Raw genomic sequence first — 27,507 nt, forward strand, 5'->3', positions numbered from 1 at the left:
TTTTTTTTTTTTTTTTGAGATAGGGTCTCACTCTGTCACTCAGGTTGGAGTTCAGTGGTGTGTTCTTGGCTCACTACAACCTCCCCATCCCAGGCTCAAGCAACCCTCCCACTTCAGCCTCCCAAGTAGCTGGGACTACAGGTGCATGCCACCACACCTGGCTATAGAGATGATTTTTTAAACTTACTAGTTAAATAGATTTATCAGTGGTAAAATGTAACAATACCCATTGCAGAGTAATAAATTGTATTTAATTTTTACTATAATATATAATGCGCATAAGTTTGCTAAGGAAAAAAGCAATTAAACATTACCAAAGGGGGCCAAGAAATCTCCTAAAGTGAAAAGCTTTAAGTAAGAAAAGATGAAACCTTTCTTTAAGGGTTTAATCATGGTTCTCTCTAGATATTGGAGAGATCTGAGTAGTTCTAAGAATTATAATAACACTAGTAATAAGTCTTTTATTTACAGGATACTAATCTGCTAGGATGTATCCATTTGTACAACCTGAATAACAATGTCTAAAATACACAAGTTTATTTTTCTTGCTTGGCAAGTCTGGGATTGTCTAGGGCGGGCCTTCTGCAGTGTGGCTCAAGTACGATGAAGACACAGGCTCCATCGTTCTGGATGCTTCCCCATCCTGGGAGTGTTGTTTGTCAACTCAGGGCCATGAGCTCTGTTGCAGTTCCAGGCATCAGGCCACATTTAAGGCAGGGTAAGCACCACAAAATCAAGATACAGAATGTTTTATCACCCTGAAGAGTACCCTCCTTCCCTTTGTTGTCAGCCCCCTCCTGTGACTCACAGGCATCCACTGATGGGATCTGTCTATAGTTATGTCTTTGTGAATATCATATAAGTAGAATCATACATAGCCCCTTGTGTCTGTCTCCTTTCACCTAACATAGTGCCTTTGAGATTCGCACAAATTGTCACATGCATCAGTAGTTATTTGTTTATGAACTTTCTTACCAGGGAAGCTACTATGATAACAAAGTGAAAACTAGGTATCCTGTAAGATTGAAGAATGGCAGTGCATCGACTGTTCCCAAGAGAGCAAGAACTGTTTCAAAAAACACAGTAGGTTTCTGCGTTTATGTGTCAGAGCTATGCCTGTGACACACCCGGCTACTGAAGAGGCTGGGAAGATAAAATCAGCTTTCCCACTTTTACAGCAGAAGCCAGAAAAGGAGAAGGCAGTTTCACTCGGCTAATGGGCAGTATCTGGCCAAGATTTACAAGATGAAAGTCTTTCATAGCTGCTATTCTTTAGGAACATTACCAGCGAGAGTTAACTCCAGGCCCAGCTACACAGCAGTGTGAATGATCTCTTATTCAATGACCATTGACTCTAGAAAAACTCTCAACTATACTGTCACATGGGTGTGTTTGCTCAAATAATTTAATCATGTAAAAGCATCTCTGCTTGGATCTGTTAAAGCACTTGTCAAAATGTCAGACAAAAGAAGATGATGAACTAAACTGTATTATAAAATTGTGTACAATAATCCCAAACAGTTAGAGTTATTTTTTTCTGCTTGCTAAGAATACAGCGTGACCTGCAAAAACAACATAAAAAGTTAACAATTCTACAGAAAGCAATAAGAGCAGTGCAGAGAGAATTGCTTCCATCATTTAAAAAACGGTAGACAAAGTATTGAGAAGGCTTAAAACAAGTGCAAATGATGCTGTCAGTAAGTATAAGGTTGGACTCCTTTTACTATGGAGAGATTTTGTACAGAACATTTCTTTAATATTAAACTAATGTTTTCTTAGCTAAATTATCGTATAGTGAAATTGTCCTTTAAGTACATTTTAAAAACAGAAATCATGCTCATTTAATAAAATTAAGATATTACAAAAAAGCATATTTGTACATTAATAATGTAAGAGTTATTTAGAAAAATGCCTTTGGTGTTCCACTTAAGATCCATGAATGGCATGTATTCTGTGATATATGGAATATAAAAATATTTTTATTATAAGAGATTAACTTAAACCCACAGAGACATTTCAATGTAGTGAGGGAGAGGTGACCGCAGATAACTCTAATACCTGTTAGAGATGACTATGCATCCCAAGAGAAGGGCAGGCAAAGGAAAGATGATTTTTCCTTCCTCAGCTTTAAGGAGCCAAGAACCATTTATCTGGATTTTGACCTGCTTCCCTTTGTCTCCGTCTCCTAAATCAGGTGATGGTTTAAGGAACCCTTCGGTCCGGCTGGGTGCCGTGGCTCATGTCTATAATCCCAGCACTTTGGGAGGCTGAGGTGGGTGGATCACGAGGTCAAGGGATCGAGATCATCCTGGCCAACATGGTGAAATCTGTCTCTACTAAAATTACAAAAATTAGCTGGGCATGGTGGCGTGCGCCTGTAGTCCCAGCTACTCGGGAGGCTGAGGCAGGAGAGTCGCTTGAAACCAGAAGTTGGAGGTTGCAGTGAGCTGAGATCACACCAACTGCACTCCAGCCTGGGCCAAAGGCGAGACTCCATCTCAAAAAAAAAAAAAAAAAAAAAGGACAAAAAGAAAACTGATCTCACAGCAAAAACAGCTTGAAGAATGTCTACACTTTCTCCTTCGTTGGCCTATTAGCAGAAATCCTTGAAGGCAGATCTAGGAAACAGGAACTGATGAAAAACAAACATGAACTTTAACTCTACATGTCTATTTTTTCCCTAAATGCCTCAGCCTTCTGCCTTCATAGCAGTTACAGCTGAAGGTCCAGGCAGTGCACCGCTACAGTGGCATTTTCAGTGGAAGGGAGGTTAGGGTTGAGTTTGCTATGTGCATCAAAGCTTTTGCTACGTTTCTCTTTTATTTTTTGTCATAGCAAAACAAAATACCATGCAATCTGATCCTTTGCCTATTCAGTTTAAACATAAGAAAAACAAGTTTTAAACCCTTGTCACTCCACATCATTTGTACAGATAATACATTTAATTTCCTTCCAATGTGTTCTTATTGACTCTAATTATCAAAGAGAAATCACTGAGATTCCCATTCTTCTTACCAATGATTGGCCTAATTTTTTTCTTTTTCTTTTTGAGAGGAAGTCTCACTCTGTCACCCAGGCTGGCATGATCTTGGCTCACTGCAACCTCTGCCTCCTGGGTTCAAGTGATTCTCCTGCTTAAGTCTCTGGAGTAGCTGGGATTACAGGCATGTGCCACCACGCCAGGCTAATTTTTGTATTTTTAGCAGAGACGGGGTTTCACCATGTCGGCCGGGCTGGTCTTGGAACTCCTGACCTCAGGTGATGCACCCGCCTTGGCCTCCCAAAGTGCTAGAATTACAGGCATGAGCCACCACGCCGGGCCGACTGGCCTAATTTGATAGCATTTTTTAAATATATATTTAATCGGCATAGTCCTAATTTTAACATGTAGGGCATGCTCATTGCATGCCACTTACATATAGAAATGTACATTCAGGTTTCACTATTGTCTTTTATATAAAAAAATCAAGCAGATATTCTTATGCTAATGGCACATAAAAGTAATAGCTAATGGTTATTTTGTTATTACTACATGTTATGCACTGTTTTAAGCTCTTTAGCTATATTAACTTTGAAATTCTTATAATTCTGCGTGATAAATACTATTATTAACTTTAACAGATAAAACTGACGCACAGAGGGGTTAAATAATGTAACAAAATATATTTACAACACTCCTAGTTACTGTTAAAATGAAGTATAGTTTTGTCTATGGATAACATTCACATCTTGATCTTTCACACTTTGCCACATACTAGCCACACGGCCTTAAGTATGCTAACTTATCTCATTAAGCCTCAGTTTCCTCATCTTTCAGATGGGCATGGGAATTGTATATGATTCTGGTAGGCGGGCAGATTATAAGATAATGTGTGTGAGGCATGGTGCCTGGATCACAGTAAGTCCTCAATGATAATTAGTTAACATTATTATTAGTAGGAGTTCAAACACTGACTTCTAGTCTTGGATTGGGAGTTTATAATTTGTGTAATGTTGGATAAAAGAGTTAAGATCTTTGCTTTCCCAATTTCTTTGCCTGTGGAGTGAGAACTAAATGTCCCCAGCCAGCTCCATCATGTAGCGTAAGGTCAAGTCAAACAATGTTTGCAGAAGCAGTCGGTAAACTGTAAAGAACTAGACACATACAAACTACTTCTTCTATTAACTCAATAGGGAGAAAAAGGCTTTAACGTTTTATTCCACAATGACTACTTCCAAAAGTTTCAGGGTCTCTGAGCCAACACAGATAAATGCTTTCATTGCATTTTTTTTAATGGCAAAGTGGTAGCTGATTTTTAAAGAGTTTTCAGAAATATTTTCAACAAAGTACCTCTCAGCAACTTTCTTAGGATACAGACCTCTCTCTGAAGTTTCACAGTCCTTGCTTCTGTAATTATGGATGAAATGTAGTATTCCTACTAACAACACTGAGACATCAAGAAAATGCTGAAATGTTTGTACTGTTCTGTTCTTCATTCAATAAAGGGCATACAGCAGTGTTAAAAATAATTTTATAAAGACAATTTAAATAGAAATATTAAAGTACTTGTAAAGTTCAAACTCTAAATTTTCTTATTTGAAACTCATTTTTCCAATGATGCTAATTCAATAGGTATAATTTAAATAATATTTTTCTCAATTGGTGGTCACAAGGATTGTTTTTGGACATTAAAAGAAGAGGGTAAAATAAAAGAGTCGTTCATCCTAGAAATCAGAGTTTAGTAACTTCCCACAGTTAGCAAACTTAATAGCTTAAAATGAGTTTAAAATAGAATCAAATATACTAGTTGGAGAAGATAAGTTTCTACAAGATTATTTTTTGATTAAGTATATGCCATAGTGAAAATGGGGATATGATACTGAACAGCAGCACACAAAAGCAGAGGTATTTTTTGATAATATAGTTATTCATAGTATCCTAGGGGTCAGGCTAAAGATAAATAAAGTTCCAGCCACATTCCTGCAAAAATGGTATGTACACAGTGCTGCAAAATGGGGAGAAGGAGAAAGAAATGAGAACATAGGATATTCCTCTCCTTATGAAAAATTATATGACTATGACCAGACAGAAATACTAAATACAGTCAGCAACTTATTTCTTATTTTAGGATGACAGAAATCAATGTGAATGGGTGATTTCACAAATAACATTTGTTTTTGTTGTTAATATTACTATTATTAGAAGGGCTGAAATTAAAAACTATTCTTTGTGGAGACAATTAGCACCTACCTATATTAGAAATACAATATGTAAGCCAGGTGCAGTGGCTCAGGCCTGTAATCCCAGTACTTTGGGAGGCTGAGGCAGGAGGATCACGAGGTCAGGAGTTTGAGACCAGCCTGATCAACATGGTGAAACCCCATCTCTACTAAAAATACAACAATTAGCTGGGCATGGTGGCATGCACCTATAATCCCAGCTACTCAGGAGGTTGAGGCCGGAGAATCGCTTGAGCCCAGGAGGCAGGGGCTGCAGTGAGCCAAGATTGCTCCACGACACTGCAGTCCAGTCTGGGTGACAGAGTGAGACTCCATCTCAAAAAAAAAAAAAATACCATATATATACATATATATAAAGGACAGTTTTTCTCCTAGTATTTTCATCATGAGGATAAGACTTCTGCAACAACCTGGATATCATTAGAATATCTAAATACCAGCTCCATTTCAATACAGACAAATAAAATGTAACACAGAGCCTTAATTCTGCAAATTTCTTAGGGTACAAATTGCAATGAAATATGTCATGGATTTGAAGACTAAAATAAATGGTTTGAAACATTCATTAACACAATCTAAACTTGCCATCTTTAGTGATCAAGGCTTCTGGACCTACCGTTCACCTGGAAGTGTGGCATAGGACACTGGGGACAGCAGGGGGGGAGGGACTCTGAGGACTCCATTCAAGTATGGCAGGTCCCTAACAAGACCGTAGCCTCGACAACAAGTTCAATATTAGTTTAACTGTAAATTACATTCTATATTTAACTTTGTTAAACGGGGAGTATATGTTTGCTGCGAGTGATGGCTTAATTTATTTTTAAAGAGAAAGTAAAAGATATTTCTCGTGATTGTATCTGAAACATAGTGAATGAATTTGATGGAAGGAGTGCTCCTGTGGAGCTAACATTGGTAGAAAATGGAAAAAGGGAAACCCCATCAGAAACTGACTGGAGTCAGCCTTCCAGACAGAAAAACAAATGCCTCAACACATCTTTAAATGTTTTTATTTTCCTAGGGATAATGACAATTTTTTTTTTATGACCAGCTCCATATTTTTCTTAAGATTACTGCATGAATTTATCTCTTCCTCTCTCAATACCTTACTCTGGTAAAGTTACAGAGCATTACACTGGTTGCCTTGATCTTTTACTTCATTTATATGCATTTACAGATTAGCAGAGAAGCAAGCTCACTTAAAAGGTAGGAAAATTTAGGTTTGAATGCCATTCTCACATTTAATAGTCTGTGACCCAGAATAGGTTGTGAGATCTCTCTTAGCCTCATCTTCATTTTAACTTGAGGATGATACAATCTTCCTCATATGTAAATTGTAATAATTCAGGGGGCCTGGCGCGGTGGTTCACACCTGTAATCCCAGCACTTTGGGAGGCCGAGGCGGGCGGATCACGAGGTCAGGAGATCGAGACTCTCCTGGCTAACACAGTGAAACCCCGTCTCTACTAAAAATACAAAAAAAATTAGCCGGGCATGGTGGCAGGTGCCTGTAGTCCCAGCTACTCGGGAGGCTGAAGCAGGAGAATGGCATGAACCCGGGAGGCGAACAGAGCTTGCAGTGAGCCGAGATCGCACCACTGCACTCCAGCCTAGGTGACAGAGCGATATTCCATCTCAAAAAGAAAGAAAGAAAGAAAGAAAGAGAGAGAGAGAGAGAGAGAGAGAGAAAGAAAGAAAGAAAGAAAGAAAGAAAGAAAGAAAGAAAGAAAGAAAGAAAGAAAGAAATCAGGAAGGTAAAGAATGAAAATGTACGTGTATTGCGATACATTATTATTAGCTATTATGTTTATGATTATCATTAAGAGAAACAATAATACTTATGTAAAAATAAAATACCTTAAGCTTTTGAGAGATAGGGTTTTTGTCTTAGAGTGAATTTTTCTTCATGGCCCTGAGTTACCAGGCAGAGTGATTGGGGAAAATAAATGCCCCAATTTAATATCCAATACTCTCTGGACAAGTTTAGTTCCATAGCCAGAGCAGATGTGAATGATACTATCAAGCATGAACTCCTCATTCACTCATTTTTACACAAGAATATCACAAGAGACTGCCAAATGCTTTATTGAAATCATGAAGCATTACATCTTCAGGTTGTCGCTGCTTTATCTGTATGGTAATCTGTTGGGGAAAAAAAACAAAGGAAAACACACAAACAAAAAACAAGGCAGTTTGTAACCATTCCTTCTGAGTGAATCCAGGTGGGCACATTCTGATGAATTTTTCAATGTATTCTCTAGCAGTGGACTTAACTGTTAACTCCAAAACCTCCTGTTAGTCAAGCCTTTTTAAGAAAGGAAAAGATCCTTTAACCATCACCAGAAAGTTGTCCAAATAACAGATACATGTGACAAGTAGATTTACCCTTCCTACTCTTTTCTGGGAATTCAGTTCTAGGAGGCCTTGCCAGGAGTCAATATTCTGGAATGCTTCAATTCATGCATAGCTTCTTAAAGGCATCTTATAAATGTCTTAAGATAGAAATGGAAATGTTATGGGCCTGCCTATAAAGAGATTACCCATCCAAGTGCCAAATACATGATTTAGTTAGAATGCATTTGGTTGCAACAGAAGGTCAATGTGAGCTAGTTTAAGCAAACCAAAAAAATGAAAATGACAAAAAACAAAATCAAACAACAAAAAATAATTTATTGGAAGAATACTGGGATCTCTCACTGAATCCAAAGAGTTGAACAACCAAGCATTCTAGCTTTCTTTACAGGGCAGAAAACAAGGCCTCCAATTATCAAAACTCTCTATCGTAGACAAGCAGACTTCGTTCAATACATAATAATGCTGGCATGAAAGGACTCAGAAAAAATGCACTGATGTGTCCGCATCTGTTCAAGTAACCACTCTGGAGCCACCAATCCTCTACGACCAACATGAGCATGGGGTATCTGGACTATCCACAGAGTGAGCAATTAGGGCTTGACAGCCACTCATAAGGGGTTTCCCATAGTAACTTCCAGATTCCTTTATACCAGGTCTGATGTGATACTACATCATTATCAAGTCATAACGTTTCTTGAAAAATGTAAACCCAACAACAAGAAGAGTAGCAATTTAGTTATACACTTAACTAAATAGTTTAAATAATAAAATAATTGAGGGACGTTAACAAAGGATAAATGTAACTTCTCATTCATTTATGTATGTGTATGTTATCAAAAAGGTCAAATTCAAGCATGTGCCCAGATAGCATTACCATGAATAAGAGAGATTATTTACTTTGGTTAAACTCTTTTAAAATTAAATGTGAGGTATTATTGCAATTGAAATATTCACATCACAGCCTTGCAACCCTTGCATCTACCTAAATATGTTAAATTTCATTTACTTATTTTCTCTCTACACAATTTCTAACAGTTGTTATTTATTTAATCATTCATTCATTTAACCTAAAATTGAATCCCATCAGTTAAGAAATTGGAAAGTACTAGTCTTTTTATTTACTTATTTGTTTATTTATTTATTTATTTATTTATGAGACGGAGTCTTGCTCTGTCACCGAGGCTGGAGTGCAGTGGCGCAATCTCAGCTTACCACAACCTCCTCCACCTATGTTCAAGCAATGCTCCTACCTCAGCCTCCCAAGTAGCTGGGATTACAGGTGTCCACCACCATGCCCAGCTAATTTTTGTGTTTTTTGTTTGTATTTTTGTATTTTGAGATGGAGTCTCACTTTGCCACCAGGCTGGAGTGTAGTGGCACAGTCTCAGCTCACTGCAACCTCCGCCTCCCAGGTTCAAGGGATTCTCCTGCCTCAGCCTCCCGAGTAGCTGAGACTGCAGGTGTGCACCACAATGCCCAGCTAATTGTTGTATTTTTAGTAAAGACGGGGTTTCGCCATGTTGGCCAGGCTGGTCTCAAACTCCTGACCTCAGGTGATCCACCCACCTCGGCCTCCCAAAGTGCTAGGATTACCAGCATGAGCCACCATGCCCGGCCAAAAGTACTAGTCTTGATACTAGAAATTTTGTTATGAAATAGTGATTTTTTGAAAAGACAGAAAATGAGTTTCACCTTACTCACTGTATTAGTTTGTTCTCACGCTGCTAATAAAGACGTACCTGGCAGGGCACAGTGGCTCACACCTGTAATCTCAGCACTTTGGGAGGCTGAGGCAGGTGGATCACCTGAAGTCAAGACTTGGAGACCAGTCTGGCCAACATGGTGAAGCCCCATTTCTACTGCAAATACAAAAAAAATTAGCCAGGCATGGTGGCAGGCACCTGTAATCCCAGCTACTTGGGAGGCTGAGGTGGGAGAATTGCTAGAACCCTGGGGGCAGAGGTTGCAATGAGCTGAGATCACGCCACTGCACTCCAGCCTGGGTGACAGAGCAAGAGACTGTGAAAAAAAAAAAAAGTGCCTAAGACTGGGTAATTTATAAAGGAAAGAGGTTTAATGGACTCACAATTCAGCATGGCTAAGGAGGCCTCACAATCATGGCAGAAGGCAAAGGAGAAGGAAAGTCACGTCTTACATGGGGGCAGGCGAAAGAGAGATTGTGCAGGGGAATTCCCATTTTTAAAGCCATCAGATCTCATGAGACTTATTTACTACCATGGGAACAGTATGGGGGAAACTGCCCCCATGATTCAGTTATCTCCACCTGGCCCCACTCTTGACATCTGGGGATTATTACAATTCAAGGTGAGATTTGGGTGGGGACACAGCCAAACCATATCACTCACCATTAATGCTATCAACACCTTCTTAAATATATTCCAACAATTTAAATAAAATAGCTTTATTGACTTCCATAAAATAGTCCAATGGCAATAAAACATCAGGACTCTTGAAATGAATTTCGCACATTCAATTCAATCTCAGTGGTTAAGTGTGAAATTTATTACTATTGTTACTCATTATCAATTAATAAAATAATTTCAATATTCGTATTTGTAGCTACTATGCAAAGAGCAGCTTCCATATTCCAGGCACTACGACAGGCCCTTTCCATTGAATCCAAAAGAAGGAAGATGTCTCAAAGGGGCACAAGGACACTTTGCACAACATAATTCAAATAGTGGCTAATGTTCTTAAGATTTAATGAGGACTATCTAGAGTCTCCTATCCCACCTTTTGTGAGAATTTCAATTGACCCAAGATTTCTGGAAACCCCAGAACTTCATGTTCTACTGGTCATCTGTGGCTCTGAGCTCCCGCTTCTGTAGGAACTATCTCCTTCTTCATTCACGGACAATAACTATTCGATGTGCTGACTGAGATGAGCAACACAACTTGTTCTCCTTGATTTCCCCAAAGCCTCTTGATATCAGACATTGGCAGCTGCTGGGACTTGCAAACACACTTGTGATCCAGAGGGTTTTAAGTCACAGCAACAAAAATGACCTGATTATCAAGAGTTCTAACACGTTTTCTTTTTTTACAAAAAAAAAATAAGAAAAGTAAGAGAGAAAAAATCTACATCTTCTCCCAGAACACTGAAATGTAACATGTTGAAGTGTTATCAAGGAGCTTTGAAACGCCTCCTGCACTCTCTCTCCAGCGGATTTATAGACCATCTCATGTAATAATCTGTCAATAAGTCAAATTCTGAAAGCTCATTTATTATTTTTTTTCTCTACCAAATATCCTCTCCTCTCTCCATATTTCCTTAGTGACTAAAGAAACTCCAGATTCACCATTGGATTTCCTGATTTAATCCCCAGCTTGAGACTGCATAGTCTTTACTGCTTAATTGTCTAAGAGAGATGGCAAAGAGTAATTCATCAAGCTGATATCAACTGAGGAGCACAGATTTCCATGGGCATCCTAATAAACTAATATGTGTTTGTAAAATGTGTGTTATTATATGCATACATTCCATTACGACACTGAGAGCTAACTGTCTTCATTTTATCAGATAATTAAAATCAGTTTCAGAAATGTTACATAACCAAGGCCATTCAGTAAGAAAATGCTGGAGGAATCTGAAGTAAGTCTACTGATTCCAAATGTATCACTTTTTCCATCATGCAGAATATTAGCCCACACTCTATGGCCACTTATGAATCAGTCCTTAAAACAAGATGGCATACTTCTTCAGAAGCGAGTGTCACGTAGCTTACTCTGTGTCATGGCAGAAGCCATGAAAATTACCTTATCCTTAAAATAGATTACAGTCCAGTAGTACTGAGTGACTTTCCCCCTAATTAACAAAGATAATCAGATGTCCCACCTCAAGTCCTTACCTAGACTTGTGGTGGAGACAATGGTTCCTAACGCTACATAATAAATTGTCTGTTGTTATAGATACTACATATTTACAAAGTATGGATATCTCAGACCACAGAGGAAAGATTCTTAGCAGGAACAACAACAACAAAACTATATTTAAATGTTGTCAAGATTAAAAAATAATATGCAATATTTATCCTTAGCGATGAAATACTAATAAGTAGATTTTACTAGCTAACAAGTTATATGTCAGAGTTTAACAACATATATGATTTGGAGAAGACCTTAGTTCATTTAGTTAAATCTTCTCTCTAATTTAAGTCCCTCACAGATATTCATTCAGATTCTCCTTGCTTAATTCTAACATCTAGGACTTCACTACTTCTCTCTTTGAATTTGTGGCTAGCTCTGACATACACACACACACACACACACACACACACACGCATACATACCACAGATGCTTTCCAACTTTTTTGTATCCTAGTATCCTATGTTTCATATGGTAGTTAGAAAAGGATAATATATTTTGAGCATGCTGTGCAAGGCAATGGATGAAGCCAGTGCAAAGAGCTTACCCAGCCACACCCCAGGCTAAAAAGAATTGCATCTCAGCACATTTACTGACAAGCGATGGTACATCTCTGTGCTGCCACCCACTGGTCAAAAGGTCTGTCATTGATTACTGTTTGTCAGTGAATTTCCCGAAGAGACAGCAGGAACTGGCCGTACTTGAGAGTACTTCCCTAAATTTGTCATTTGCTGGCATCTTTGAGACCATTTTTTCCATTAAAAAAAAGTCTACCTTATGAACACATCCCCGAGGCAGATCTGCAGTGAAACTTGCCATTGTCACTAGCAATGTAAACCCCAAACCTATTTGTTCCTTCCAAATATATGGGGGGCTACTTAAGTCTTTGAGTTATTCCTTTCAGGCTTAAAGTTCCTCAAGTTTGTAACTGAGATTCATATCTGGCACAAGACTGACACCTGCCTCTCCTAAATTTTGACGCTTTATCCTAATGCTCTTCTCAGTTGCAAAACAGTTTTTGAACAAAAGTTTGGTTCTTCTTTTGCATAACCATGTTTGAAGACAGCTCCTACAGCCCCCCTTCCTGTCTCACCCGACCACCCACAATTTGCAAACCAAGCATCATTGATTTTCCCACCTGCAACATATGTAACTTGGTTTCTATATTCTTCACAGGCGTGGGTATGCTGCCGCGACTCATGTTTGGGAGCTTATTTTGTCTACTGACTAAATATATTGCTAATATTTTTAAATATAATATTTACATATTTTTAAATGTGTTGTTGTTCTGCCATGGAATTTTTTTGATGTTCTTAGACTCTGGTCTAGCAGTTCATTTCAGTGTTACCTCAGCTCACTATTCTGCCTATAGTCAAAAAAGTCAGAAAACATCAAGTGTTGGCAAGGATGTGAAGATATTGTAATCCTCATAAAATACAGAAACAGCCTGGCAGTTCTTCAGAATGTTAACCTAGTGTTGTCATGTGACCCAGCATTTCCACTCTTAGGTTTTTATTACCCAAGGGAAATAAAAACATATGTCCACACAAACTTGTACACAAATATTCATAGCAACACTACTCCCAATAGACAACAAGTGAACACAATCCAAATGGCCATCAATGAATGACTGCGTAAATGAAATGAGGTATATCCATACAGTGGAATATTATTTGGCAGTAAAAAGTAATGAAATCCCGATGCATGCCACAACATGAATGAAACTTGAAACATTATGATAAGCAATATAAGCCCTTTAGAAAAGACCATATATTTATAATTCCATTTACATAAAACAATCAGAATAAGAAAATCTGCAGAAGCAGAAAGTATAATAATGGTTTCCTGGAGTGAATGTGACTATACCAAAACCACATAAATAAGGGAACAGTATGGTATGTGAGTAAATCTCAATAAGATGTTTTTTTTTAAATTCACCCCGGGCTACATGGAATCGTAAGACTTAGAAGTACAGAAAATGGTCTAACATGACTGATTTTTTATAAACATGGAAAAAATGAGTGAATTGGTTATCTACTGCTGTGTAACAAACCACCTCAAGATTTACTGACTTGAAATTATAACCACCATCTGCTTTGGTCCTCTATCTCCAAATATCAATGAGGACAGATGGCCTCTGCTTCACACAGCATTAGCTGGGGCTCGGGGCTCCACTGCTGATGGCTCACTGGAAAGGTTGCTAAGTCAGTGCTGGCATCAGCCAGGAGTTCAGATGGTGCTGCATGCCTGGAGACTGCGTGCCTGTCCATATGGCCTCTTTACAAGGGTCTTGAGCATGTTCACCTCATGGTAACTGGTTTCTAAGAATGAGCATCTCAGAAGAACCAGGCAGGAGGTCTACTTCCCTGTAGCCCTAGTCACATGGATTCCCTTCCACCGTAGTCCTAAGCCTAACTGGAATGAAGAAGAGGAAATATGGAGCTCATCTATCAACGGGAGAGGATCAGATTCTCATCACAAGAAGGATGGGAGACATAGGAAATTGTGATCTAGCACTCTGAAACAAGACAACTTACCATAGTGAGTTTTAGGCTAAGTTTATTGTCACAATTCCCCTGTTTACTTTGCCTTCCTGCAATCTTTATTTAGGGTCCACATTTCTAACAAAACCACCTATTTACTCACTTGCTGTGTTGATGAAAAATATATTCATATTTTACATTTTAGTGAGGTAGCTTTCAATAATAGACTGCTTTAAGACACCATTTTCACAAAGAGTTTTCTCCTAAGAAGATGCTGAAAAGTAAACCCTCACATGAGCCAGGGACAAGAATAAAGAATTTGCTATAACAGTACTTAAATTTTTCAACACAAATCCTCCTAGCATTTTCTTCTATGAAGATTCTATTTCCCGTAAACTGAAGAGAAGACTGAAATTAATGGTTACACAGTTGCAGGTAAGTATGCTTTTTGTCTCTCTTGGAACCATCTACACAAATGTGCTCAAAAGGAAACGTGCTAAAATAAAAAAGTGCCAACAATAAAAGAACTACTCATATACAACACTGTATAAGTCCATTCTCATGCTGCTATGAAGAAATACCTGAGACTAGGTAATTTATAAACGAAAGAGGTTTAACTGACACCCAGTTCCACAGGGCCTGGGAGGCCTCAGAAAACTTACAATCATGGTAGAAGGCGAAGCAAACATGTCCTTCTTCACATGGTGGTAGGAAGGAGAAGAATGACCAAAGGTGGGGGCGGAAAGCCCCTTATAAAACCATCAAATCTTGTGAGAACTCACTCACTATCACAAGAACAGCAGGAGGGTAATTGCCCCCATGACTCAATTACCTCCTACCAGGTCCCTCCCATGACACATGGGGATTATGGGAACTACAATTTTAGATGAGATTTCGGTGAGGACACAGCCAAACCATATCAAACACATATGACATGCCACCATTAAACATAAAAATAAATAGTAAACACAAAAATTACTTCAAAATCTGTAATGATTAAAACATTTTAATATGACAACATCAAGAGTTTCATCAAGCACAAATATGTGAAAAATCTCCCAAACACAAAAAGCATACAAAATAAGCACTAAAACAAATAATTGGATTTTTCTGAGACTCTGGGGAACAGCATGCTTTCAAATAGCAGTTAAAAATCACTGAAGGAGATTTTCAACAAATATAATAAACTTGGCATAATTGTATACAAACAAAAATAATTAAGTGTATTTGTATGTTTTTTATGTGTAAAGTTGCTGATTCATGTACTAATATGGTAGGTTTTTTTTTCCTTTTAACTAAAACAAGGTACACAGTCTAGTTTCAAAAAAAAAGACAAAGACACATTTTATTAATGAAGGATATAGTTGAGTAAATAAGCCTCATATTAAACTGAAAATATCTCATTCCACCTGATTAAATGAGTTTTGATTGAGGTTGTTTATAGAAAAAATTGCAATGTGGGGGCCTAGGATTCATCAGTCAATGGGCACATTCTGAAGCGATATGCAGGTGGCCCAAATGGAAGATCTAGACCCAATACAACCATTAAAATAAGGGAAAAAGCATATGATCAATGTAACACTGGAAATGAGACCCCTGCACCACAAAAGTGACTAAGGACTTTTACCACAATTAAGCAACGCATTTACTTTTGTGCTAAAATAAAATGGAAAAAGACAGTAAGTTCATTCCTAAGTCATACTCTCAATACAAATATACTAAACACCTCCTCCGTGGCTGGCACTGCTCCAAGAGCTGGTGACCCAACAATAAGGAGGGGAGACAAGGCCACATCCCCATCCAATAAGCTTAGGTGAGAGTCAGAAAAATATTACAGTTACTGGGCCGGGTGTGGTGGCTCACGTCTGTAATCCCAGCACTTTGGGAGGCCGAGGTGGGCAGATTACGAGGTCAGGAGATCGAGACCATCCTGGCTAGCACAGTGAAACCCTGTCTCTACTAAAGATACAAAAAATTAGCCAGGCGTAGTGGCGGGCACCTGTAGTCCCAGCTGCTCAGCAGCTGAGGCAGAAGAATGGTGTGAACCCGGGAGGCGGACCTTGCAGCGAGCTGAGATCACACCACTGCATTCCAGCCTGGGCGACAGAGCAAGGCTTCATTTCAAAAAAAAAAAAGTATTACAGTTATTCAGTTATTAATTATTACTAGTAGTAAGAGTAATATGTCTATTACTGAAACGGTTCATTTATATTTAATCAGTTGACTATAGTTAACTATTGAAAGGTTTTCAATGTCAGTAAACAAACCAGTAAAGCTCCTAGTATGGTAATTTCTTATCTTGGGTCTCCATAAAGACAGAGTCACCAAATCACTGCAGCATTATTCAAGCCGTGTTCTTGGGGGGCATTCCAGTGGAGGGATGAGGTGTTGTTTTCAATATGAGCAGAGCTCTCAAAAGTGAGAGGATTTACACTCTAGATGATTCATTTGAAGAATAAATTGCCTCTGGCTTTTGACAGGAGGTCTCTATTAGGCAATTTCAGGTCTCTGAACAGTATCTCAAGTGTGTGGTATTATCTAACAAAATAATTTAATAAAAGTGGCTGTTTTGTTAATAGGTGGGCTGGATTCCAAGCTTATCTATTTCGGTGGAGGGTTTCTCCCCTGTTGTGGAGGTGGTGGGCATGGGTGCCGGCCAACAGGGCTACAGTGCTATTTCAAAAGTTCTGAATCAAATAAAAAACTTTAACACCTGTGGTTGATATCCCAGAGTTCTACTTTTCAGAATAGAAGATACGGCAGTGTCAAAACTATATGTGGAATTGTTTGTGATTTCCTATAAAAACTATGGACTAGTTAGACTTTTATGTAATTTTAATTTTTAATTTGAGCATAATTTCTTTATCACTCCAAGATGTGTAACTTGCGAAAATGCATCCCCAAATGACTAAATCTATTGACTTGGGGAATTAAGCTATTTAGCAATGTCTCTCTACATGTTGAAGATTACCTGTCAAAAGTGATTTTTTTTTTGCCTTATTGATATTGAGTTGTTCTTTCTCACAGTAATTAGGCAAGTGGCCCAGCTGCTTCCTGAGGCTATGAGTAGAATATGAAAGTCAGAACTTGTCCTTAGTGAAAAAGGAGGATGCTAATCTTCACTTTTCCATGGGTGGCCACAGAGCCAGCTCATTTAGAGCCCAGGGCATGAACTTGCACGTGTGTTTTATGACTGCAGCCCAGTGACAGCAACTTGAAAATGATCGATGGGCTGCCTCAGGCATGTTTACCTGTGTCACTGATGCATGCTAGAGATAACTCCAGTCCAGGCCACTGATGCCCAGCAACAGAAATTTTCAACTAAAGTAAGAATGTGTCTAACCCACAGTATTCCCTTCCTGTCACATTTTCTCTACAGATACAATTAACTAAAAAATAAGGTATAGTAGTTCCTTAAATTATTTGTATTTGGGTTATTAGTGATTCCTTTTAAAAATACATTGCGGATCAAATTAAATATATTGCAGATCAAATTAATGTATAAATTTCCCTATTCTCTTCTCCTCGTTAAATAAGAGACTGGCAGAGAATACTATCTAACTTGACCTTAGTAAAACCTTGGTCATAGAAAAATATTTTTCTTCAGAAAAATATCAGACAACACATTGTAGGCCTATTATTTTATCTAAATGATGAGGTTGTGTAGTGTAGTGGAGGGAAAAAGCATTGAATTTAAAGTAAAACATAAAGTCTCAGTTTCTTGATCATAAAACATACTGAGCAAAATAATCATTAGAGGAAAAATATATGATTTAATTATATATCTGAGGAAATGTTTCACATGTACATTTTATAGAAATACATGTTTTACAAAAATATGTAAACTAAAGGAATTTATTGTCTGTTCTTTTTAAAAAACGTTTTTGAGATACTATTGAACATTGTTTCCTTGCTCTAAAATAATTCCTGTGTTTTTCTTGACTATTCCTACTATATCTGGTTCCATTTCTCTGAAAAATCAACATTTTTCCCATGAGCTTCCTCTAGAATATTCTATGGGTTAATTTCTTGCTTTGTGCAAACCATGCACAGCGCACTGACTATTTTACCCCAGGAGCCCCTGCTTTGTTGGCCTGCCAGTGGCCCTTGTCAGTAATTAATGATGACATATTTTCCAAGCGAATTTTTAAGAGTCTTGAATCTCTTTTTTTCAAACCTTTGCTCCAGGCAGTGTCTGTCAAAGTAGACCCAATGATTAATGTACAAGGAAGTGTGACATGTCACTTTTTTTCATACTGTGAAAACAGAATCAATCTAAGATCAACAAAGGTAAAAATGTGAAATATAATTATATTAAATAATTCACAGTGAATCTATATCACATACTCATTAGAAACATGTTTGAAATAATATCAAATGATATGAAAAAATACTCCTCATAGAAGGTTAAATGTACAAAGAAGAATAAAATATTTATAAAGCAAAATGAAAATTTTGTACAGATAATCTTATATTCATATAAAAAGTCTGGAAGGAAATCTCCCTAAATATTTGCAGCTACCTCTGTTTGTGGTGAATTTAAAAAAAAAAAAAAACCCAATTCATTTATTTTTCCTATCTAATGTTTTAAACTTTTACACAATATGCATGAATTACACCTTTATAGTGGAAAATTCATAAAAATTACTAAAACACCACATTATACATATTCAGTATGATTTTACATATGAATATTTAACAATGAGTTGTAGTAATAAATATGACAGAAGCGTTAGAAGCACTATATTGTCATGTTACAAAACCCCACATACTAAAAGCTTATTTTCTAATCTAGCATATAACACCCTAGTCTCTTTTTTTTCCCATGATAGCTCCAGTGCTCTGTAAACCTAACAACTAACGCTATTAAATAGAACAGAGCATAAAACAATCAAATGAGTTAATTCTTGGAATGGAGTTTGAAATTATCAAAAGGACAGATAGGTATATAAGTGTCCTGAGAAGAGTTATAAACTGAAACTAAGGAAAATATTAAGTTTCAGGGGGAAAAGTCAAAATAACTTACAGTAACTAACACAATACACATAAGAGAGCATCAGGAAGCAGGGGTGGAGAGACAGAGATGGTCTATCCAGAGTTCTAGAATTATTCATCCATAACTGGAACTCCCAGCACACATTACCAAGACTTGAATAAGTAGTTTATGATTTGTTTCTCCTTGATGTATAGTTTTATTTATCATTTTTCTGATGCACAGGGTTAACAAGTAAACAAATACACTTCAAATGCAGGTGGTCCCATCAATCTCATGCTACCTGAGCATCCCTTTCCTTCATACATGAACTTCATAACTTTACATACACACTCATTTTCTTTCTTTACCCTCCTGGAACTCTAAACACCCCATCTGGTCAATCTATCTACAATCCTTCCATCCTGTACGTATGAAACTCACAAGGCTTTCTGATCCTTGCTCCCCCTTCCTTGTTATAAACCATATCATGTGTCATGACCCAGTTCCACGGACTCCTAGCTTGCACCTTTATCTCTCAATTCACAGCTTGAAACAGATGATCACTATTCCTAATACAGCTGAGTTTCTGCAATAAACGTTAAAGGAAATGCATGCTTTTTTTTTCATTTCTAATCCACCCTGGCTTGAAACAAGAAATAAAAATTCAGCAATCATGTAATTCTCACTTAAATTTTGATATGTGAAGAAAGTTCAACTGGAAGCACTATGCTATGGATAATTCTTCCCTTCTCTGACTAAACGAATATAAAGTTCACTGGTCTTTGCAGATAATCTCTATCTTCTTGACCTTTCCTAAGGTGTTATAACTTCTGCTTTTTCTTGGATGATAATTTTGTCATTAATTTCATAAAATGCTTTCCCAAAATACCATCCGAAATTTGATTAATACTTATAGGTCATTTCCCTAACAACACATTGTGTTATCAGAAATTATTGTTGCACATGATAGTAACACTAATAATGCTGAAAGATTTAGCAATGATATGTGGCACTGGAAGAAAACTAATTAAGGGAGTATTTTATAATGAACTTCTTCCAAATAGTATTCTTGTTATATATAGAGGTAAGTTACTTTTGAAATTCTAAATGTAGAAGCTGAATAAAAAGGAAGGCATGCTATCCTCACAAGAGATGATGTAAAAGATTTAGTTTCTTTAGATTTTAAATGAATCTTTTTAAATTCTTCCTTGTGGCTTCATACGACACAACATATATAAAGTACTCAGTGTCGTGGTTTGCCCCATAGTGAAAGCCCAGAAATGTCAGCTGGGCGCGGTGGCTCACACCTGTAATCCCAGCACTTTGGGAGGCCAAGGCGGGTGGGTCATGAGGTCAGGAGTTTGAGACCAGCTTGACCAACATGGTGAAACCTGTCTCTACTGGAAAAAAAAAAAAAAATAGCCAGGCATGGTGGTGCATGCCTGTAATCCCAGCTATTCAGGAGGCTGGGGCAGGAGAATCACTTGAACCTGGGAGGTGGAGGTGGAAGAGGTTATGGTGAGCCAAGATCACACCACCGCACTCTAGCCTGGGCGACAGAGCGACACTCCATCTCAAAAACAAAACAAAACAAACCCACAGAAATGTCTTACTCTTACTTTCCTATATTTTGTACGATAAGAAAAACTAAAAGGAAGAGAATGTCTGTTTTGCTACCTTTGAATCACCAGTATCCTAAATAATGGTACTCAAAAAATCCTCTAAAATCAAGAATACGGTTTATAATGATTGTGGAACTAAAAGAACAATGAAAATTAGTGTAACAATAGAGTATCTGGAGTTACAAATGCTCTCAATTTCAAGTTTATTTTTAGTCTGTAAAAATCATCTGGGGTTTGATAATATATTGACTAAAGAGTTTCCTGAAATTTTCATCTATATTTTTTTCTATTTTAAAACTCTTTACATATGGTTGTCTTATATTTTTAACTCCACTGCTAACTACTTTAAGGCCAATTCAGATAAAAATTTTAAGAAACAACTTAGCTTTCACTCTGCAGATAATATTCTAGACTTGAGGAAAAAAATAAGGAACCTTTAAGAATGATTTAGGATACAAATCCCCTAATGAAGGATAAGATTGGTTGTTTGCATCAGGACATCCCCAAAAAGCTCATGGAATCTGCTGCTTTTTGATTTATGCTTTCACCTAGGCAGATGCTGCACGTGGGACCTAATTCCCAGCTTCTGACTTGGGCACCTGGGGCTTCTCTATCTCAAGTTTCCAGAACACATTTGCATCCCTCCCCAAATTACTTATGTGCCACCAAAAAAAAAAAAGTCATCTTTGCTGCCCCAAAATGAATAATACATTTTTTAATTCCTCAGAAAAAAAACTTTTCACAGTGAGTTTGGCTGTGTCCCCACCCAAATCCCCTATGTCTTCAGTCTGTTTCCACCTCCATCTAACTGTAAAACACATATGCTAATCAATATTAATAGTTTGATTTGTTTCCTTCTATACTTTTCTAGATGCTCATAAATATGTATAAACCAAAAACATATCTAATGTTCTGAGTTTTTAAAAACAGGATAATGCCATACTATGTAATTTCCTTTCTAAAATTCTCATGGATTTCTTCCCCAAAGATTAAACATATAGCCCCAACTCATTTTTACTAATGACTGCATAATATTTATAGAAAGAATATAACATTTTCAACTCTTCACCAAGCCATCCGTATTTTTGGCTATTTCAAATAATTTTATAATAAATTTCGACACACATAAAATCTTACCTATTTAGTCACTAATTTCTACAGAATATATATCTAAATGACTAAATCAATGGTTATTGAACATTTTAAATGTCAATACATAGAAACAAATCATTTTACCAAAAAATTACAGCAATTTATATTCCCATTTGGAATGAAAAAGAATGTGGATTCCTCCAAGCCTTAACTCTTACCTAGCATACAATATAAACTACTTTTCAACAGCTGTCTACCTGGTAGATTAAAAATTAGTTTTATTTTCACTTAAAATTGTATGTCCCCAGTGGGTGCATTAGAGTGGACATTTCTAAACATTCATTACTTGCTTGCATCTTTCTTCTTGCATCTTTCTTCTGTTTATATCCTTTGCCTTGTTTTGTATTCGTTTATTTCTCTTTTTCTCACCAACATTAGGAAGTCTTCATATATTAATTTTATCAACACGTTATTATACTTGTGGCACATATTTTCTCTTGGACTATTTTTCTTTGCTATTTTGAGTTGTGTCTTGCTATTACTAGTAGTATTCATATTGTGAAACTCATCGACCACTTATGTATGGCTTCTGGACTTCCTCTCTTATTTAAAACTTTGCCTACCTTTAGTTTACAAAGCTCCTTCCCCAGAGTTTCTTCTAATATGTTAATGGTTTTATTTTTACAGTTACCATTTTTTTCCCTGTGAGATTTATTTCTCTTTATGCTGTAAGTTAACAGTTTTAATTTTCTTCCAGATGTCGAGTCAGTTATGACAACACCATGTAAGCCACTTGTTTGTAATGAACTGAAACACGAATTTTAAGTGAATAGGCATATATGTATATTTGAATCTGTTTTGAACCCTCAATTATGTTTTACACAGAGACCATTCTTTTTTGGGCCCATTGGGTACTACTGTGATTGGTAAGATTGGTAAGATAAAATATCTCAAAACTTTCCTTGCATTCTCATATATTTATACTTCCACCGGTCTTTAAAATAGTTTGATCCAGTTTGCCAAAGAAACAAACAACCAGCCACAGGATTCTGATTACAACTGCCTAAATTTTATATCCTAATTTGGGAGACAGTAATATTGTGATGATACTAAGCTTTTCAACAAAGGAGCACGCCATGCCTTTTTATTCATTCTGAATTACTTTATGTCCTTGTGATAAAATAATTTTCAGCAGACAGGTCTTGCCTTTTTGTTACATTTGTTCTTTCTGCTTTAAATTTTCTTACTACTCAGAAGTTAGTAGCCTAGCAAGACTTCGAGATCACACATGAATAAGAAAGCACGACATAACCCAACCATAACAAGGTAGTGTATTGAGGATCGGGAGTGGTATTAACCCCCTTGGTGGTCCCTTTTTCCATTTCCCCTAAAACGTAATCAGAAAACTCTCAAGAGTGAGCTTTGGAAAGCAAACTAATCAAGGAGCACAGCCTAAAGCTCAACCCAATTTCCTGCTTCCTGACTATTTTCACAAACTAGACTATCCACTCAATCTATTCAATTCTCCCTTGAGTACCTACTTAGCTGAACACTTCCTGACCAGATGGCACACTTTTGACTGATAGCATCATTGATCCTTTCGGTCAGTGGGTTGACTGTTTAGGTGGTTTCCCACTCTTACCTAAATCAGTTTCCACTCATGAAACAGAATCAGTTTCCTCTAGAGCCCTTCTTCTTTTTGAGTAGCGTTACTATTCTTAATTGCTCCCATTTTAGGCTCTCGCTCTGCTGAGATGTTCCTGGAGTCAGGTAAGTTGCCAATTCAGCATCACCAAATCACATAACCCAAACACGGCAGGCTTTTTTACTTAAAATTTAAAAAACTGATATACTTTCTAGCACATGTTTATAAGAAGCAATAACTAAAAGAATCTTGATCGTCCAGCTCTCTTTATTTACTACTTTTTTATTTACAAGAAACATGACTTTTATAAAGTGACGTTTTAAATCTAAGGTTCAGATTTTATTTACTTATGCATTTTTTGGCAAAGTAACATTGGAGAAAGAATCGTTCAGACTTTCATTAGTTTGAGAAGGAAATTTTAGACTACATCCTTCCAGATCCATCTCAGAAAACACTGGAAAAACCAATTTGCCTTGACTTTGATGTGATATTCATTTACTGTCATATATATTTTTAACCTCCCGGATATATTTTAATTTTTCATTAGATTTTATCTTTTCTAAGACTAATTATTTCACTTTGTATGTTTAATAGTATTAAATGTCAGGTCCATCAATTAATCTGCCAAAACTTCACCCATAGGAAATTTTGATTGTAAAGTTGTTTTACTTCCCCTATAAAATATCTTTTCAAGGAAGGCTGCCCAAAACATGGAGTCAAAAGGAATTATAACCATATTATAATATTATTTATATAATAAATACCAACACTCTGCTACATAAGTATGAGTTTCTTTTAACATAATTTAATCTTTAACGTTCATCTAGAAAAACAATTTTTAAAATGTCCCCAAACGCATATCACAAAAATGGAAATGTTTCTACCTGTTCTTTGACTGAGGCGAGGATAGCAGAGGTGGTTTCTGTTTCAGAGCCATCCCCGTTGGAGGTGTTTAAGCCAGGGCTCAGGGAACTCGTCTTCTCTGAGGCTGATGAAGGCTGGTCTGGAACAGGCATAGCTCCTGCAAGGCAAGAGGACATGATCAATACAATCAGATGTTGACACTAAACAGGTACAACTATCAGACCACTTTGAAGATACACACAGAAAAAAAAAGTAAAACTATAAGCTGCTGAGAAAGACCAAGACATAATTATAGAAGGGGAGTAATACAGTAAAGTAAAGTAACAGTACAAGTAAATAGAATGTTTTATTCTTTTATCAACTTCAACCAAATTCCAGAACACACTCACACCTTGTGTTTTGTCTATGAGGTAAATGGGGAAAGAAATCATCAGAAGGAAAAAGAAGGGGAGATTATAAGAGTAAAGTAATAAAGAAGTATTGAGTCTAAGAAGCTAGTCCAACTATAAATTTATGACTATTTTAGGTAAATTTATTACCTGCCTATTGGTATATGTGCTGTTATTACATGTTTCCTCCTTGGTTCCTGGCTCTTATCTCCCATAGCCCCCGTTGTAGTCTTGTGATGGTATTGGGTGTGTCAGGTCTCAGGAGCAGGCCTCAGAAAGCAATCTCTCTGACCTTCCCCTGCCCTCCTTTTACCTGCTCTAAGGCAGGACTCTAATCCTCCCTGCCTCCTTCCTGATTGTGGGTCATAAGATCCTCATTCCACAGAGGGTCCTGCCCCCTACGTCCTGGGGAAAAAAATGCTGATGTCAAGAAGCCTCCATAAAACCCCAGAGGACTGGGTTCGTAGAGCTTCTGGAGAGCTGACCACGTGGAGGTTCCTGGAAAGTGGCACATCGGGAGGGCTTGGAAGCTCTGCACCTCTTCCCCCATAACTCGCCCTATGCATATCTTCATCTGTATCCCTTGTGATATCCTCTGAAATAAACGTGTATACATATGTGTTTCCCTGAGTTCTCTGAGCTGCTCTGGCAAATTAATAGAATCCAACCCAGGGACTGTGGGAACCCCAGCTGAAGCCTGTTGGTCAGAAGTTCTGAGGCCTGGACTTGCAATTGGTGTCTGGGGGGATGAGACAGTTTTGGGGACTGAACCCTCAACATGTGGGCTCTGACACTCTCTGAGAGTGGATAGTGTAGTAGATAGTGTCGGACTGATAGAGTAGATAGTGTCAGAACTGAATTAGAGGACACCCAACTGTGTCTGTTGCTTGGCGCGTATGGGAAAAAACCCACACATTTGGTCACAGAAGTCTTCTGTGTTTGTTGTTGTTGTGTGAGAGTAGAAGAAAAATAGAGTTTGAGAGGGTTTTTCCCAAAACAGAATATTTTCAACTCAAAAGAAAATCTATCAGACATTCCCCTTTGCAAGAAAATCATACAGAAGCCATGATTAATAATTTACCAATAATTAAAGAGATACCTGAATTAACATAAGAAGCTTAGTTAGTATTGTGAAATACAGTCAATAACTAATCTACTCCACAAATATTTGCCAAGTTCCTAGTCCGTGACAGACAGCAGACAAAAACTGGCAAGGCCATTTGCCATAGTTGATTTTGTCTGAGTTTATTTGTGAAAGAAAGCAGAAACTCAAATAACATTAGACCCAATGCATAAGTGGATGCATATGTACAGGTTAAAAACAAGATTCTCAGAATTTTTCCCATCTTTCCCGCACAAACAAATGAGATTGCTGTGGTCTGAATGTTGATGTCTCCCAAATTCATACGCTGAAATATTAATACCCAAGGTGATGGTACTAGGAGGAGGGGCCTTTGAGAGAAGATGAAGTCAAGAGGGTGGAGCCCTCATAAATAGGATGAGTCCTTATAAAAGAGGCCTGAGAGAGACTTCTGTACCCTCCCACGATGTGAGGGCACAGCAATAAGGCATCATCTATAAACCAGAAAGTCGGCCCTCCCCAGACACTAAATCTGCCAGGTCTTAATCTTTTGCTTCCCAGCTCCAGAACTTCAAGTTAATTTCCATTGCTTATAAGGACCCAATTTATGGTGTTTGGTTACTCTGGTCCCCGAGAGAGCAGCCATGACCTTGTATCACCACCTCTCTCCATGTCCAATGGTTCACAAGGGACTTTATGCAAGGTGATATGGTTTGACTATGTTCCCCAACAAATCTCATCTTGAATTGTAGCTCCCAAAATCCCCACGTGTAGTGAGAGGGACCAGGTGGGAGGTAATTAAATCATAGGGGCAGGTTTTGCCCATGCTGTTCTCATGATAGTGAATAAGTCTCAAGAGATCTGTAGCTCAAATGAACGTAAAAAGGGACTGAAGTATTTGTTACATGTATCATCTAGCAGTGATCAACAGAGAAAGCAATAGTTAACTGAGGATATTTACCAAGGCATTACAAAACCCCCATCTCAATAAAAGACTGAGAGTAAACAGAAATTATTTTCTTGCCTAAAGCTATTATATTACACATCCCTCCAGGAACCAGGGTTGTGTAAATATTAAAATATATTTTCTATTATACCATATCTAAGCATCCTGGGTTTTACATTAAGAGATGTGATTTCCACAGTAGCCTTTGCCCTAAGTTATTACGTATGTCTAGTTAATAATTTAGAGATATGCCAACCTAAAAAGGCCCCATTACAGAATTTTACTTAAAATATATGTTAAGGAAAGCAGTCATCCAAATTTCCTATTGAACATTTCATCTAATTTTTTATTTGTTTTAATTTTATGAAGTACTTATAATAATATCACCAATGGGGATTGGAATAGCACTGGAAAAGTAAATCTGTTACAAACAGAATATGTGAGAAGGAATAATAATATCACCAATGGGGATTGGAATAGCACTGGAAAAGTAAATCTGTTACAAACAGAATATGTGAGAAGGTTTGGGGAAATAATATCAACAAAACAAAATTTGAGCAAAGAGTTAGAATCAGATTAAATATGATTTGGCAAAATGCAACCACAGCTAAAAAGATTAAAGTATTGAAGGTGATGAATACCAACAGGATGACAGAAAGAGATTTGCGTAATTATGGTGGTGTGTTAGGAAGAACATAATAAAGCATACTTACGTATTCAACATGCTTTCTCATATGGTTTTCTCATTCGATCAAGTCTCTTAATTATGTAAAATGTAAACAACCAGTTCAGCAAATGTTGTGCCCAGATAAAGAGTGGAACCTATGAATTTCCAGCTAGGGAAGGTTTCAGAGATGGTGAAAGAGAGCAGAAAGTAAGAAGGAAGGACGATGCAGCTCTTGTGTGCACAGTCACCTCTGGTCCCTGAGAGAGCCGCCGTGACCTTCTATTG

General features: G+C 37.4%; 1 protein-coding gene across 5 annotated transcripts in view; it reads right to left on the bottom strand.

Annotated features, from left to right (window-relative positions):
• CTNND2 (catenin delta 2) overlaps positions 1-27,507 on the bottom strand; it is a 933,574-nt gene that overhangs the window by 737,556 nt on the left and 168,511 nt on the right. For all 5 annotated transcript variants that reach the window (XM_001147603.6, XM_016952954.3, XM_009448799.4 and 2 more), the window contains exon 2: positions 24,160-24,296. In XM_001147603.6, coding sequence (XP_001147603.3) covers positions 24,160-24,296 — 137 coding nt within the window. The remainder of the gene's footprint in view (positions 1-24,159; positions 24,297-27,507) is intronic.

The sequence above is a fragment of the Pan troglodytes genome, chromosome 4 (genome assembly GCF_028858775.2).
Source record: "Pan troglodytes isolate AG18354 chromosome 4, NHGRI_mPanTro3-v2.0_pri, whole genome shotgun sequence".
NCBI classification, from domain to species: domain Eukaryota; kingdom Metazoa; phylum Chordata; class Mammalia; order Primates; family Hominidae; genus Pan; species Pan troglodytes.